The sequence below is a fragment of the Cherax quadricarinatus genome, chromosome 61 (genome assembly GCF_038502225.1).
Source record: "Cherax quadricarinatus isolate ZL_2023a chromosome 61, ASM3850222v1, whole genome shotgun sequence".
NCBI lineage: Eukaryota > Metazoa > Arthropoda > Malacostraca > Decapoda > Parastacidae > Cherax > Cherax quadricarinatus.
The window spans coordinates 12,209,921-12,224,920 of NC_091352.1; the positions used below are offsets into that span (position 1 = coordinate 12,209,921).

The 15,000-nt window shown below is 43.6% G+C and overlaps 2 protein-coding genes across 2 annotated transcripts in view; both read left to right on the forward strand.

Annotated features, from left to right (window-relative positions):
- LOC128699356 (uncharacterized) overlaps positions 1–5,245 on the forward strand; it is a 92,946-nt gene extending 87,701 nt beyond the window's left edge. Inside the window, exon 5 of the mRNA XM_070098226.1 lies at positions 4,831–5,245. Coding sequence (XP_069954327.1) covers positions 4,831–5,130 — 300 coding nt within the window. The 3' untranslated portion in view covers positions 5,131–5,245. The remainder of the gene's footprint in view (positions 1–4,830) is intronic.
- Positions 5,246–5,615: 370 nt separating this feature from the next.
- Positions 5,616–15,000, forward strand: part of LOC128699353 (ras-related protein Rab-8A) — a 51,005-nt gene continuing 41,620 nt past the window's right edge. The window contains exon 1 of the mRNA XM_053792013.2: positions 5,616–6,514. Within this exon, the coding sequence (XP_053647988.2) occupies positions 5,900–6,514 (615 nt within the window). The 5' untranslated portion in view covers positions 5,616–5,899. The remainder of the gene's footprint in view (positions 6,515–15,000) is intronic.

Consider the following 15,000-nt stretch of genomic DNA (forward strand, 5'->3'; position numbering starts at 1 on the left):
TAGTTCAAGCTGTAGACTAGGTCAAGCTGTAGACTAGGTCAAGCTGTAGCCTAGGTCAAGCTGTAGCCTAGGTCAAGCTGTAAACTAGGTCAAGCTGTAGCCTAGGTCAAGCTGTAGCCTAGATCAAGCTGTAGCCTAGGTCAAGCTGTAGACTAGGCCAAGCTGTAGACTAGGTCAAGCTGTAGACTAGGTCAAGCTATAGCTTAGGGCAAGCTGTAGCCTAGGTCAAGCTGTAGCCTAGGTCAAGCTGTAGACTAGGTCAAGCTGTAGGCTAGGTCAGGCTGTAGCCTAGGTCAAGCTGTAGCCTAGGTCAAGCTGTAGACTAGGTCAAGCTCTAGTCTAGGTCAAGCTGTAGACTAGGTCAAGCTGTAGACTAGGTCAAGCTATAGCTTAGGGCAAGCTGTAGCCTAGGTCAAGCTGTAGCCTAGGTCAAGCTGTAGACTAGGTCAAGCTGTAGGCTAGGTCAGGCTGTAGCCTAGGTCAAGCTGTAGCCTAGGTCAAGCTGTAGACTAGGTCAAGCTCTAGTCTAGGTCAAGCTGTAGACTAGGTCAAGCTGTAGACTAGGTCAAGCTGTGGCCTAGGTCAAGCTGTAGCCTAGGTCAAGCTGTAGACTAGGTCAAGCTGTAGCCTAGGTCAAGCTGTAGACTAGGTCAAGCTGTAGACTAGGTCAAGCTGTAGACTAGGTCAAGCTGTAGCCTAGGTCAGGCTGTAGCCTAGGTCAAGCTGTAGGCTAGGTCAAGCTGTAGCCTAGGTCAAGCTGTAGCCTAGATCAAGCTGTAGCCTAGGTCAAGCTGTAGACTAGGTCAAGCTGTAGACTAGGCCAAGCTGTAGACTAGGTCAAGCTGTAGACTAGGTCAAGCTATAGCTTAGGTCAAGCTGTAGCCTGGGTCAAGCTGTAGCCTAGGTCAAACTGTAGACTAGGTCAAGCTGTAGACTTGGTCAAGCTGTAGACTAGGTCAAGCTGTAGGCTAGGTCAAGCTGTAGCCTAGGTCAAGCTGTAGGCTAGGTCAAGCTGTAGGCTAGGTCAAGCTGTAGCTTAGGTCAAGCTGTAGCCTAGGTCAAGCTGTAGCCTAGGTCAAGCTGTAGACTAGGTCAAGCTGTAGGCTAGGTCAAGCTGTAGCCTAGGTCAAGCTGTAGCCTAGGTCAAGCTGTAGCCTAGGTCAAGCTGTAGCTTAAGTTAAGCTGTAGCCTAGGTCAAGCTGTAGCCTATGTCAAGCTGTAGCCTAGGTCAAGCTGTAGCCTAGGTCAAGCTCTAGCCTAGGTCAAGCTGTAGACTAGGTCAAGCTGTAGCCTAGGTCAAGCTGTAGACTAGGTCAAGCTGTAGCCTAGGTCAAACTGTAGCCTAGATCAAGCTGTAGCCTAGGTCAAGCTGTAGACTAAGTCAAGCTGTAGACTAGGCCAAGCTGTAGACTGGGTCAAGCTGTAGACTAGGTCAAGCTGTAGCCTAGGTCAAGCTGTAGCCTAGGTCAAGCTGTAGACTAGGTCAAGCTGTAGACTAGGTCAAGCTGTAGGCTAGGTCAGGCTGTAGCCTAGGTCAAGCTGTAACCTAGGCCAAACTGTAGACTAGGTCAAGCTGTAGCCTAGGTCAAGCTGTAGACTAGGTCAAGCTGTAGACTAGGTCAAGCTGTAGATTAGGTCAAGCTGTGGCCTAGGTCAAGCTGTAGCCTAGGTCAAGCTGTAGACTAGGTCAAGCTGTAGCCTAGGTCAAGCTGTAGACTAGGTCAAGCTGTAGACTAGGTCAAGCTGTAGCCTAGGTCAGGCTGTAGCCTAGGTCAAGCTGTAGGCTAGGCCAAGCTGTAGCCTAGGTCAAGCTGTAGCCTAGATCAAGCTGTAGCCTAGGTCAAGCTGTAGACTAGGTCAAGCTGTAGACTAGGCCAAGCTGTAGACTAGGTCAAGCTGTAGACTAGGTCAAGCTATAGCTTAGGTCAAGCTGTAGCCTAGGTCAAGCTGTAGACTAGGTCAAGCTGTTGCCTAGGTCAAGCTGTAGGCTAGGTCAAGCTGTAGCCTAGGTCAAGCTGTAGCCTAGGTCAAGCTGTAGCCTAGGTCAAGCTGTAGCCTAGGTCAAGCTGTTGCCTAGGTCAAGCTGTAGGCTAGGTCAAGCTGTAGCCTAGGTCAAGCTGTAGCCTAGGTCAAGCTGTAGCCTAGGTCAAGCTGTAGCCTAGGTCAAGCTGTAGCCTAGGTTAAGCTGTAGCCTAGGTCAAGCTGTAACCTAGGCCAAGGTGTAGCCTAGGTCAAGCTGTAGCCTAGGTCAAGCTGTAGCCTAGGTTAAGCTGTAGCCTAGGTCAAGCTGTAGCCTAGGTTAAGCTGTAGCCTAGGTCAAGCTGTAGCCTAGGTTAAGCTGTAGCCTAGGTAAGCTGTAACCTAGGTCAAGGTGTAGCCTAGGTCAAGCTGTAGCCTAGGTCAAGCTGTAGCGTAGGTTAAGCTGTAGCCTAGGTAAGCTGTAACCTAGGTCAAGGTGTAGCCTATGTTAGTACATATAAATGAGTACACCGTCTATGTCTACTATACATAGATGGTTATACACAAGCAGGTGTGTGTCAAATTACCATAGGATCAACCAGCACTCAGCCTACAAACTATCACATAACTGCCAAACTCACACACACACACACACACACACACACACACACACACACACACACACACACACACACACACACACACACACACACACACACACACACACACACACGCACACACACCACACGCATTCATATACAACAGGCCTAGCGTCTAATCGACATGTGCCTAGGACAAAATGGTAACTAACACACACACACACACACACACACACACACACACACACACACACACACACACACACACACACACACACACACACACACACACACACACACACACGTGCCATCAATCAGTCAATCAATCAAAAAAAAACAGGTATTGCTGCGCCGTGCAAGCACTGGCAACCAAGGTTCAACATCACCTCTCTGCTCGTGCTTTGCTGTTCAGTCTGTGTCCTGACGTCGTCGGGTCTTGTGTGTGTGTGTTCTCTCATCTCATGCCATAGAAACTTTTCTCGTTATCCCAGCAGTATTGAGCTCTGAAATAGGAGCGTTCCGCTCGGAGGGGATATATACGAAGGGAAAGAGGGGGATATTCATTCCGGAGAAATGTGCTCGTGAAATAATCGTGTGTTCGTGAACAAGAGGTGGATTATCTGGGTATACAAGAACGTAAACAGAGGATACAAGAACGTGTAAATATCATAGTATACAAGAACGGAAGCATACAGGAACGTAACTATCAGAAGATACAAAAACGTAAATATTAGAGGACACAGGAACTTAAATACCAGAGTATGTGACGAGAGAGACAGACAGACGAAGAGAGACAGACACAGACAGACGAAGAGAGAGAGAAACAGACAGACAAACAGACGAAGAGAGAGACGGGGAGAGAGAGAGAGAGAGAGAGAGAGAGAGAGAGAGAGAGAGAGACGGGAGAGAGAGAGAGAGACGGGAGAGAGAGAGAGAGAGAGAGCCGGGTAGCGAGCAACAGGTGTGAGCCAGCTAATCCTGACACATGTGGAACACTGAAGCCAGGTGACTGACCACCCGAAAGCTACCCACTATGTTCACCTTATTGAAACCCGAACACCGTGGAGATCACATTTATCTGACGTGAACACCGTGAAGATCACATTTATCTGACGTGAACACCGTGAAGATCACATTTAGCTGACGTGAACACCGTGAAGATAACATTTATCTGACGTGAACACCGTGAAGATGACATTTATCTGACGTGAACACCGTGAAGATAACATTTATCTGACGTGAACACCGTGAAGATGACATTTATCTGACGTGAACACCGTGAAGATGACATTTATCTGACGTGAACACCGTGAAGATGACATTTATCTGACGTGAACACCGTGAAGATCACATTTAGCTGACGTGAACACCGTGAAGATAACATTTATCTGACGTGAACACCGTGAAGATGACATTTAGCTGACGTGAACACCGTGAAGATAACATTTATCTGACGTGAACACCGTGAAGATGACATTTATCTGACGTGAACACCGTGAAGATCACATTTAGCTGACGTGAACACCGTGAAGATAACATTTATCTGACGTGAACACCGTGAAGATAACATTTATCTGACGTGAACACCGTGAAGATAACATTTATCTGACGTGAACACCGTGAAGATAACATTTATCTGACGTGAACACCGTGAAGATAACATTTATCTGACGTGAACACCGTGAAGATAACATTTATCTGACGTGAACACCGTGAAGATAACATTTATCTGACGTGAACACCGTGAAGATAACATTTATCTGACGTGAACACCGTGAAGATAACATTTATCTGACGTGAACACCGTGAAGATAACATTTATCTGGCGTGAACACCGTGAAGATAACATTTATCTGACGTGAACACCGTGAAGATAGCATTTATCTGACGTGAACACCGTGAAGATAACATTTATCTGACGTGAACACCGTGAAGATAACATTTATCTGACGTGAACACCGTGAAGATAACATTTATCTGACGTGAACACCGTGAAGATGACATTTATCTGACGTGAACACCGTGAAGATAACATTTATCTGACGTGAACACCGTGAAGATAACATTTAGCTGACGTGAACACCGTGAAGATAACATTTAGCTGACGTGAACACCGTGAAGATAACATTTAGCTGACGTGAACACCGTGAAGATAACATTTATCTGACGTGAACACCGTGAAGATAACATTTAGCTGACGTGTCACCTTTATCTAATATGTTTGAAGCATCTATATCTAGTAAATATTCACTACCACCACTTTTATCAACAGTACCATCACTACCACCACAACTACTACCACTACAACTACCACCACTACAACTACCACCACCACCAGCACCACCACCACCAGCACCGCCACCACCACCAGCACTGCCACCACCACCACGAACATTACCACTACCACAACTACCACCACCACCACCTCCACAACTACCACAACTACCACAACTACCACCACCACCACCACCACCACCACAACTACCACAACTACCACCACCACTACCACCACAACTTCCTGGCAGGGGATGTAAGGAAGTCGCTACCAGTAGTTTTTTGTTTGGTTACATAAAATACGTTGTTTTTCACTTCGTGTTTCAGGAAATTATGTAAAGAAATAAAAATTACATTACTGCATAATGATATATATATTGTTTTTATTTTGACATTTGATGGACGTATTGAGAAAGAACAATGTTTTATTTTTTATAAAAACTTGAGGAAAATTTGGCACTGATTATTTCTGTAATTTTGTGTATGTTTTAATGTTTTGTTTTGTTTTATTTCGTGTTTACGAAGTGGTAAGTGCGATAAAGTAAGATAATTAAACCATACCACTGGCGGGATAGAACTCGCGATCACAGAGTCTTAACACTCCAGACCGACGCGCTAGCCAGACCGCGTTGGTCTGGAATTTTAGGACTCTGATCGTGGGTTCTAACCCACCCGTGGTATGGTTGGTTTTCTATTGTCATTACGAGTCCGTGAGTCAAGTAAGATAATTGTTTATATTTGTCTTTTTCATTCTGTTCTTACGTTCAATAAGCCAGTGTTTGACATTTTAATTTTTGTTTACGTTCAGGCTTCTTTCAGACTTACCTCTGAGACTGACACCACCACGAGTGCCAGGCCACCATGCAGGTGCTGGTGTTCTCTTATTAACTTGACTTGTGCTCACTCGCCTCTCACGAACTGGCAGTGTTTTATCTTTCCTGTGAACCTTCCTAGTGCATACACACATCACACACACACACACACACGCACGCACGCACGCACGCACGCACGCACGCACACACACACACACACACACACACACACACACACACACACACACACACATTATGAGCATTAAGGGAAGCAATCTACTCGAAGCGGAAGGCGAGTACAGCGGACAATCATCAGACGAGTGCCCTTCCTCTCGTAGATATCCAGAGTTCGAGGCAGGGAACGCCAGCGGCGGCATTGAGAGACCGCAAATGACTTCCCAGAACGGAGTCATTACCATTACCCCGGACACTGACATACCCCGCAGAGTGGACCTCAGACGGGCCAAGTCCCTGCGTGTAGGCGACACAGAATACCAACAGAAAAGGTACACAGTTCTCTTTGATCCTCCTAATAAAAATGGCTACGAGGCTAGCATCGACACTTTTAATCGACAAGGCCCTCCGAAGCCTCCACGACTACAGAATCCTGAAGGAGGGGAGGGCGAAGGGCAGCCCGATGTGGGCAGCCCAAGCAGTGGTTTCAACTCTGTCACCTTCAGGAGGAGCCTGGCCAGCGGGATAGCGAGGGTGCGCAGCTTTAGCGGTAGAGACTTGCACGACAAGTACGTGGAGAGGACACCGCCTAGGAGCAGCAGCGCCTACGTGCAGTTCCGTGACGATGATGGTGACTGGAGGAGACACAGCCTCCACAGGCTCTCCCAGTACGAGACGTGTGACCACACCTTCAAGGTGAGTTCCTTTCTCAATTCTAATGTGCATGATTAATCTCTATTTCTGTTCATACAAATGTGAGTTTTGCTGAACTTCGGACTGAGATAAAACATGTATTATTATTGTAATATATAATGGTTTGGTTTAACTACAGTGTTAATTATCACAGAGAAGAAGAGCAGTAACACTCACCATAATATCAGTCACAATGTTTTATTGATCACACTAGCTGCGTTCACCACACTAAACTCAAACATTACTCAACTACTTAACTCTTCCTTACAACTCACAGCTGACCCACAATTTTCTATCCGAATTGCGGCTTAGTTGTGAATTGTTCCGGCCACAGTATTGTGACCGCTGTTGTATTTGTGTCGTCTAAACTCGATACTTTTCGACTTAGTTGATTTACACAGCTGAGGCAGCGCAGAGTAAATAACAGACACTAAACTATATAAATGTTATATTTTTATAATTTTTGAAGCACGGGTATTTTTTTTTTTTTTGTATACGAAAATGGGAAACCTAATATTAAGATTTGACAATTTACACTTCATGGAACAAAAGCTGCGCTCTTAATGTTCAAATAAATAAAAATAATCTTTATTTCAGCAAGTACATGATACGACGCATACAGACCGTAGCTGACATCACTGACATAATATGTAGAAGACACTGGTTATACAGATCATTTCGGGCAAATTAAATTCATTTTTGTCCCCAGGATGCGACCCTCGCCAGTCGACTAACACCCAGGCACCTATTTGCTGCTAGGTGAACAGGGACAGCAGGTGTCTTAAGGAAGAACGCCCAAAGTGTTTCAACCCGTACCGGGATTATTTAGCAGTAAAACGTGTGAGTTCGCGAGTGCAAGTCCTAGTGGAGGCTCGTTCCTCCGTCTGCTCGCCTCAGGTCTACGTGATGTCATATCTAATGTATTAGGAAGATCGTTTCTGGTTGTAAAGCGTAAAATTTGGACTTCGGAATTCCATTGCTTCCTCTCCCTTTATCGACCTGTATAAAATTTGGAGATGCGTTTAGTCTTCACGATCCGAGAAAGGTATCCTCGTATTCCATAAGCCCAGCCTTCTCTACCTCAACCCACGCAGAAGGATAGCACATGGTGACTTTCATGCTGAAGGGCTCTTGAATCAGTGAACTGGAGTTACCCCCTCTCCCATACCTTGGATCAAACCTAATTCCCATTTCCCTAGGCGGCGCTTGATTCCCAAGGAGTTTAGCGCCTCCCAATAAATATACCGTCACATAATAATAATAATAATAATAATAACATAATAATCATCTGAACGCCCATACTATGCACGGTATACTGTTAAGGTAGTTTTTATGAGGTACTGCTTAGCATTTTAGACCTAATTGACCCTCTTCCATTTCTGGACGTTCGATATATTTCTGAAAATCGACTTTTTTATTCTCGTTCACTTGACATATATAAATATATTTATATCCATGGTGTTATGGCACCATCTTACACCTGTCAGTGTTATACCACCATCTTACACCTGTCAGTGTTATACCACCATCTTACACCTGTCACAGTGTTATACCACCATCTTACACCTGTCAGTGTTATACCACCATCTTACACCTGTCACAGTGTTATACCACCATCTTACACCTGTCAGTGTTATACCACCATCTTACACCTGTCAGTGTTATACCACCATCTTACACCTGTTGCAGTGTTATACCACCATCTTACACCTGTCACAGTGTTATACCACCATCTTACACCTGTCACAGTGTTATACCACCATCTTACACCTGTCAGTGTTGTACCATCATCTTACACCTGTCGCAGTGTTATACCATCATCTTACACCTGTCGCAGTGTTATACCACCATCTTACACCTGTCACAGTGTTATACCACCATCTTACACCTGTCAGTGTTATACCACCATCTTACACCTGTTGCAGTGTTGTACCATCATCTTACACCTGTCAGTGTTGTACCATCATCTTACACCTGTCGCAGTGTTATACCACCATCTTACACCTGTCAGTGTTGTACCATCATCTTACACCTGTCACAGTGTTATACCACCATCTTACACCTGTCACAGTGTTATACCACCATCTTACACCTGTCACAGTGTTATACCATCATCTTACACCTATCACAGTGTTATACCATCATCTTACACCTGTCACAGTGTTATACCACCATCTTACACCAGTCACAGTGTTATACCACCATCTTACACCTGTCACAGTGTTATACCACCATCTTACACCAGTCACAGTGTTATACCACCATCTTACACCTGTCACAGTGTTATACCACCATCTTACACCTGTCACAGTGTTATACCACCATCTTACACCTGTCACAGTGTTATACCATCATCTTACACCTGTCACAGTGTTATACCACCATCTTACACCAGTCACAGTGTTATACCATCATCTTACACCTGTCACAGTGTTATACCACCATCTTACACCTGTCACAGTGTTATACCATCATCTTACACCTATCACAGTGTTATACCATCATCTTACACCTGTCACAGTGTTATACCACCATCTTACACCTGTCACAGTGTTATACCATCATCTTACACCTATCACAGTGTTATACCATCATCTTACACCTGTCACAGTGTTATACCACCATCTTACACCAGTCACAGTGTTATACCACCATCTTACACCTGTCACAGTGTTATACCACCATCTTACACCTCCCACAGTGTTATACCACCATCTTACACCTGTCACAGTGTTATACCATCATCTTACACCTGTCACAGTGTTATACCACCATCTTACACCTGTCACAGTGTTATACCATCATCTTACGCCTGTCACAGTGTTATACCATCATCTTACACCTGTCACAGTGTTATACGATCATCTTACACCTGTCAGTGTTATACCATCATCTTACACCTGTCACAGTGTTATACCATCATCTTACACCTGCCAGTGTTATACCACCATCTTACACCTGTCACAGTGTTATACCACCATCTTACACCTGTCAGTGTTATACCATCATCTTACACCTGTCACAGTGTTATACCATCATCTTACACCTGTCAGTGTTATACCACCATCTTACACCTGTCACAGTGTTATACCACCATCTTACACCTGTCACAGTGTTATACCATCATCTTACACCTGTCAGTGTTATACCATCATCTTACACCTGTCACAGTGTTATACCATCATCTTACACCTGTCACAGTGTTATACCACCATCTTACACCTGTCACAGTGTTATACCACCATCTTACACCTGTCAGTGTTATACCATCATCTTACACCTGTCACAGTGTTATACCATCATCTTACACCTGTCACAGTGTTATACCACCATCTTACACCTGTCACAGTGTTATACCACCGTCTTACACCTGTCACAGTGTTATACCATCATCTTACACCTGCCACAGTGTTATACCACCATCTTACACCTGTCACAGTGTTATACCACCATCTTACACCTGTCACAGTGTTATACCACCATCTTACACCTGTCACAGTGTTATACCATCATCTTACACCTGTCACAGTGTTATACCACCATCTTACACCTGTCACAGTGTTATACCATCATCTTACACCTGTCAGTGTTATACCAACATCTTACACCTGTCACAGTGTTATACCACCATCTTACACCTGTCACAGTGTTATACCATCATCATACACCTGTCACAGTGTTATACCACCATCTTACACCTGTCACAGTGTTATACCATCATCTTACACCTGTCAGTGTTATACCATCATCTTACACCTGTCAGTGTTATACCACCATCTTACACCTCCCACAGTGTTATACCACCATCTTACACCTCCCACAGTGTTATACCACCATCTTACACCTCCCACAGTGTTATACCACCATCTTACACCTCCCACAGTGTTATACCACCATCTTACACCTCCCACAGTGTTATACCACCATCTTACACCTCCCACAGTGTTATACCACCATCTTACCCCTGTCATGGCACCGTCAACCATCATAACTCTCTTAAACACATTGTGTAAATATTAAAAAATATCCGTTTTAATTTGAATGTTTATATGTTAAAAGTCCCTCGACTGAGAGTGCTTGAGCTGAGGCACTCCAACAACTCCTGCATATTTGTCTAAATACTCACCTGTAATTCTAAATACTATATATATATATATATATATATATATATATATATATATATATATATATATATATATATATATATATATATATATATATGTAATATCATGCACTGGCCAGGGAGGTATACCATCTTTTAGGAGTGAAGAAGAGCAGAATGTAAGTGTGGGGGAGGTACGTGAGGCATTACGTAGAATGAAAGGGGGTAAAGCAGCTGGAACTGATGGGATCATGACAGAAATGTTAAAAGCAGGGGGGGATATAGTGTTGGAGTGGTTGGTACTTTTGTTTAATAAATGTATGAAAGAGGGGAAGGTACCTAGGGATTGGCGGAGAGCATGTATAGTCCCTTTATATAAAGGGAAAGGGGACAAAAGAGATTGTAAAAATTATAGAGGAATAAGTTTACTGAGTATACCAGGAAAAGTATACGGTAGAGTTATAATTGAAAGAATTAGAGGTAAGACAGAATGTAGAATTGCGGATGAGCAAGGAGGCTTCAGAGTGGGTAGGGGATGTGTAGATCAAGTGTTTACATTGAAGCATATATTTTTTTTTTTTTATTATCACACCGGCCGATTCCCACCAAGGCAGGGTGGCCCGAAAAAGAAAAACTTTCACCATCATTCACTCCATCACTGTCTTGCCAGAAGGGTGCTTTACACTACAGTTTTTAAACTGCAACATTAACACCCCTCCTTCAGAGTGCAGGCACTGTACTTCCCATCTCCAGGACTCAAGTCCGGTATGCCGGTTTCCCTGAATCCCTTCATAAATGTTACTTTGCTCACACTCCAACAGCACGTCAAGTATTAAAAACCATTTGTCTCCATTCACTCCTATCAAACACGCTCACGCATGCCTGCTGGAAGTCCAAGCCCCTCGCACACAAAACCTCCTTTACCCCCTCCCTCCAACCCTTCCTAGGCCGACCCCTACCCCGCCTTCCTTCCACTACAGACTGATACACTCTTGAAGTCATTCTGTTTCGCTCCATTCTCTCTACATGTCCGAACCACCTCAACAACCCTTCCTCAGCCCTCTGGACAACAGTTTTGGTAATCCCGCACCTCCTCCTAATTTCCAAACTACGAATTCTCTGCATTATATTCACACCACACATTGCCCTCAGACATGACATCTCCACTGCCTCCAGCCTTCTCCTCGCTGCAACATTCATCACCCACGCTTCACACCCATATAAGAGCGTTGGTAAAACTATACTCTCATACATTCCCCTCTTTGCCTCCAAGGACAAAGTTCTTTGTCTCCACAGACTCCTAAGTGCACCACTCACTCTTTTTCCCTCATCAATTCTATGATTCACCTCATCTTTCATAGACCCATCCGCTGACACGTCCACTCCCAAATATCTGAATACGTTCACCTCCTCCATACTCTCTCCCTCCAATCTGATATTCAATCTTTCATCACCTAATCTTTTTGTTATCCTCATAACCTTACTCTTTCCTGTATTCACCTTTAATTTTATTCTTTTGCACACCCTACCAAATTCATCCACCAATCTCTGCAACTTCTCTTCAGAATCTCCCAAGAGCACAGTGTCATCAGCAAAGAGCAGCTGTGACAACTCCCACTTTGTGTGTGATTCTTTATCTTTTAACTCCACGCCTCTTGCCAAGACCCTCGCATTTACTTCTCTTACAACCCCATCTATAAATATATTAAACAACCACGGTGACATCACACATCCTTGTCTAAGGCCTACTTTTACTGGGAAAAAATTTCCCTCTTTCCTACATACTCTAACTTGAGCCTCACTATCCTCGTAAAAACTCTTCACTGCTTTCAGTAACCTACCTCCTACACCATACACTTGCAACATCTGCCACATTGCCCCCCTATCCACCCTGTCATACGCCTTTTCCAAATCCATAAATGCCACAAAGACCTCTTTAGCCTTATCTAAATACTGTTCACTTATATGTTTCACTGTAAACACCTGGTCCACACACCCCCTACCTTTCCTAAAGCCTCCTTGTTCATCTGCTATCCTTTTCTCCGTCTTACTCTTAATTCTTTCAATTATTCTACCATACACTTTACCAGGTACACTCAACAGACTTATCCCCCTATAATTTTTGCACTCTCTTTTATCCCCTTTGCCTTTATACAAAGGAACTATGCATGCTCTCTGCCAACACTCTATCTTTATCCCATCAATCCCGGCTGCCTTACCCCCTTTCATTTTACCTACTGCCTCACGAACTTCCCCCACACACTGGCTCTTCCTCACTCCTACAAGATGTTATTCCTCCTTGCCCTATACACTCACAGCTTCCCTATCTTCATCAACATTTAACAATTCCTCAAAATATTCCTTCCATCTTCCCAATACCTCTAACTCTCCATTTAATAACTCCCCTCTCCTATTTTTAACTGACAAATCCATTTGTTCTCTAGGCTTTCTTAACTTGTTAATCCTTATTTTCAACAAAATTTGTTGATAACATCTACTCTCTCAACATTGCTTCACCACTCTCTTTTTGCATCACTTCTACTTTGTAAAAACTTTTCATATGCTAACTTTTTCTCCCTTACTACTCTCTTTACATCATCAAACCACCAATCGCTCCTCTTCCCTCCTGCACCCACTTTCCTGTAACCACAAACTTCTGCTGAACACTCTAACACTACATTTTTAAACCTACCCCATACCTCTTCGACCCCATTGTCTATGCTCTCATTAGCCCATCTATCCTCCAATAGCTGTTTATATCTTACCCTAACTGCCTCCTCTTTTAGTTTATAAACCATCACCTCTCTCTTTGATGCTTCTATTCTCCTTGTATATCTACTTTTACTCTCAGTGTAGCTACAACTAGAAAGTGATCTGATATATCTGTGCATGTACATCCTGAAGTCTACTCAACAGCAATACATAATCCAACAAACTACTGTCATTTCGCCCTACATCATATCGTGTATACTTATTTATCCTCTTTTTCTTAAAATATGTATTACCTATAACTAAACCCCTTTCTATACAAATTCAAAATTATCATTTACACCTGGCACCCCAAACTTACCTACCACACCCTCTCTAAAAGTTTCTCCTACTTTAGCATTCAAGTCCCCTACCACAATTACTCTCTCACTTGGTTCAACAGTATTTAGATAAAGGTAGGGAAGTTTTTATTGCATTTATGGATTTAGAAAAGGCATATGGTAGAATGGATAGAGGAGCAATGTGGCAGATGTTGCAAGTATATGGAATAGGTGGTAAGTTACTAAATGCTGTAAAGAGCTTTTATGAGGATAGTGAGGCTCAGGTTAGGGTGTGTAGAAGAGAGGGAGACTACTTCCCGGTAAAAGTAGGTCTTAGGCAGGGATGTGTAATGTCACCATGGTTGTTTAATATATTTATAGATGGGGTTGTAAAAGAAGTAAATGCTAGGGTGTTCGGGAGAGGGGTGGGATTAAATTATGGGGAATCAAATTCAAAATGGGAATTGACACAGTTACTTTTTGCTGATGATACTGTGCTTATGGGAGATTCTAAAGAAAAATTGCAAAGGTTAGTGGATGAGTTTGAGAATGTGTGTAAAGGTAGAAAGTTGAAAGTGAACATAGAAAAGAGTAAGGTGATGAGGGTATCAAATGATTTAGATAAAGAAAAATTGGATATCAAATTGGGGAGGAGGAGTATGGAAGAAGTGAATGTTTTCAGATACTTGGGAGTTGACGTGTCGGCGGATGGATTTATGAAGGATGAGGTTAATCATAGAATTGATGAGGGAAAAAAGGTGAGTGGTGCGTTGAGGTATATGTGGAGTCAAAAAACGTTATCTATGGAGGCAAAGAAGGGAATGTATGAAAGTATAGTAGTACCAACACTCTTATATGGATGTGAAGCTTGGGTGGTAAATGCAGCAGCGAGGAGACGGTTGGAGGCAGTGGAGATGTCCTGTCTAAGGGCAATGTGTGGTGTAAATATTATGCAGAAAATTCGGAGTGTGGAAATTAGGAGAAGGTGTGGAGTTAATAAAAGCATTAGTCAGAGGGCAGAAGAGGGGTTGTTGTGGTGGTTTGGTCATTTAGAGAGAATGGATCAAAGTAGAATGACATGGAAAGCATATAAATCTATAGGGGAAGGAAAGAGGGGTAGGGGTCGTCCTCGAAAGGGTTGGAAAGAGGGGGTAAAGGAGGTTTTGTGGGCGAGGGGCTTGGACTTCCAGCAAGCGTGCATGAGCGTGTTAGATAGGAGTGAATGGAGACGAATGATACTTGGGACCTGACGATCTGTTGGAGTGTGAGCAGGGTAATATTTAGTGAAGGGATTCAGGGAAACCGGTTATTTTCATATAGTCGGAATTGAGTCCTGGAAATGGGAAGTACAATGCCTG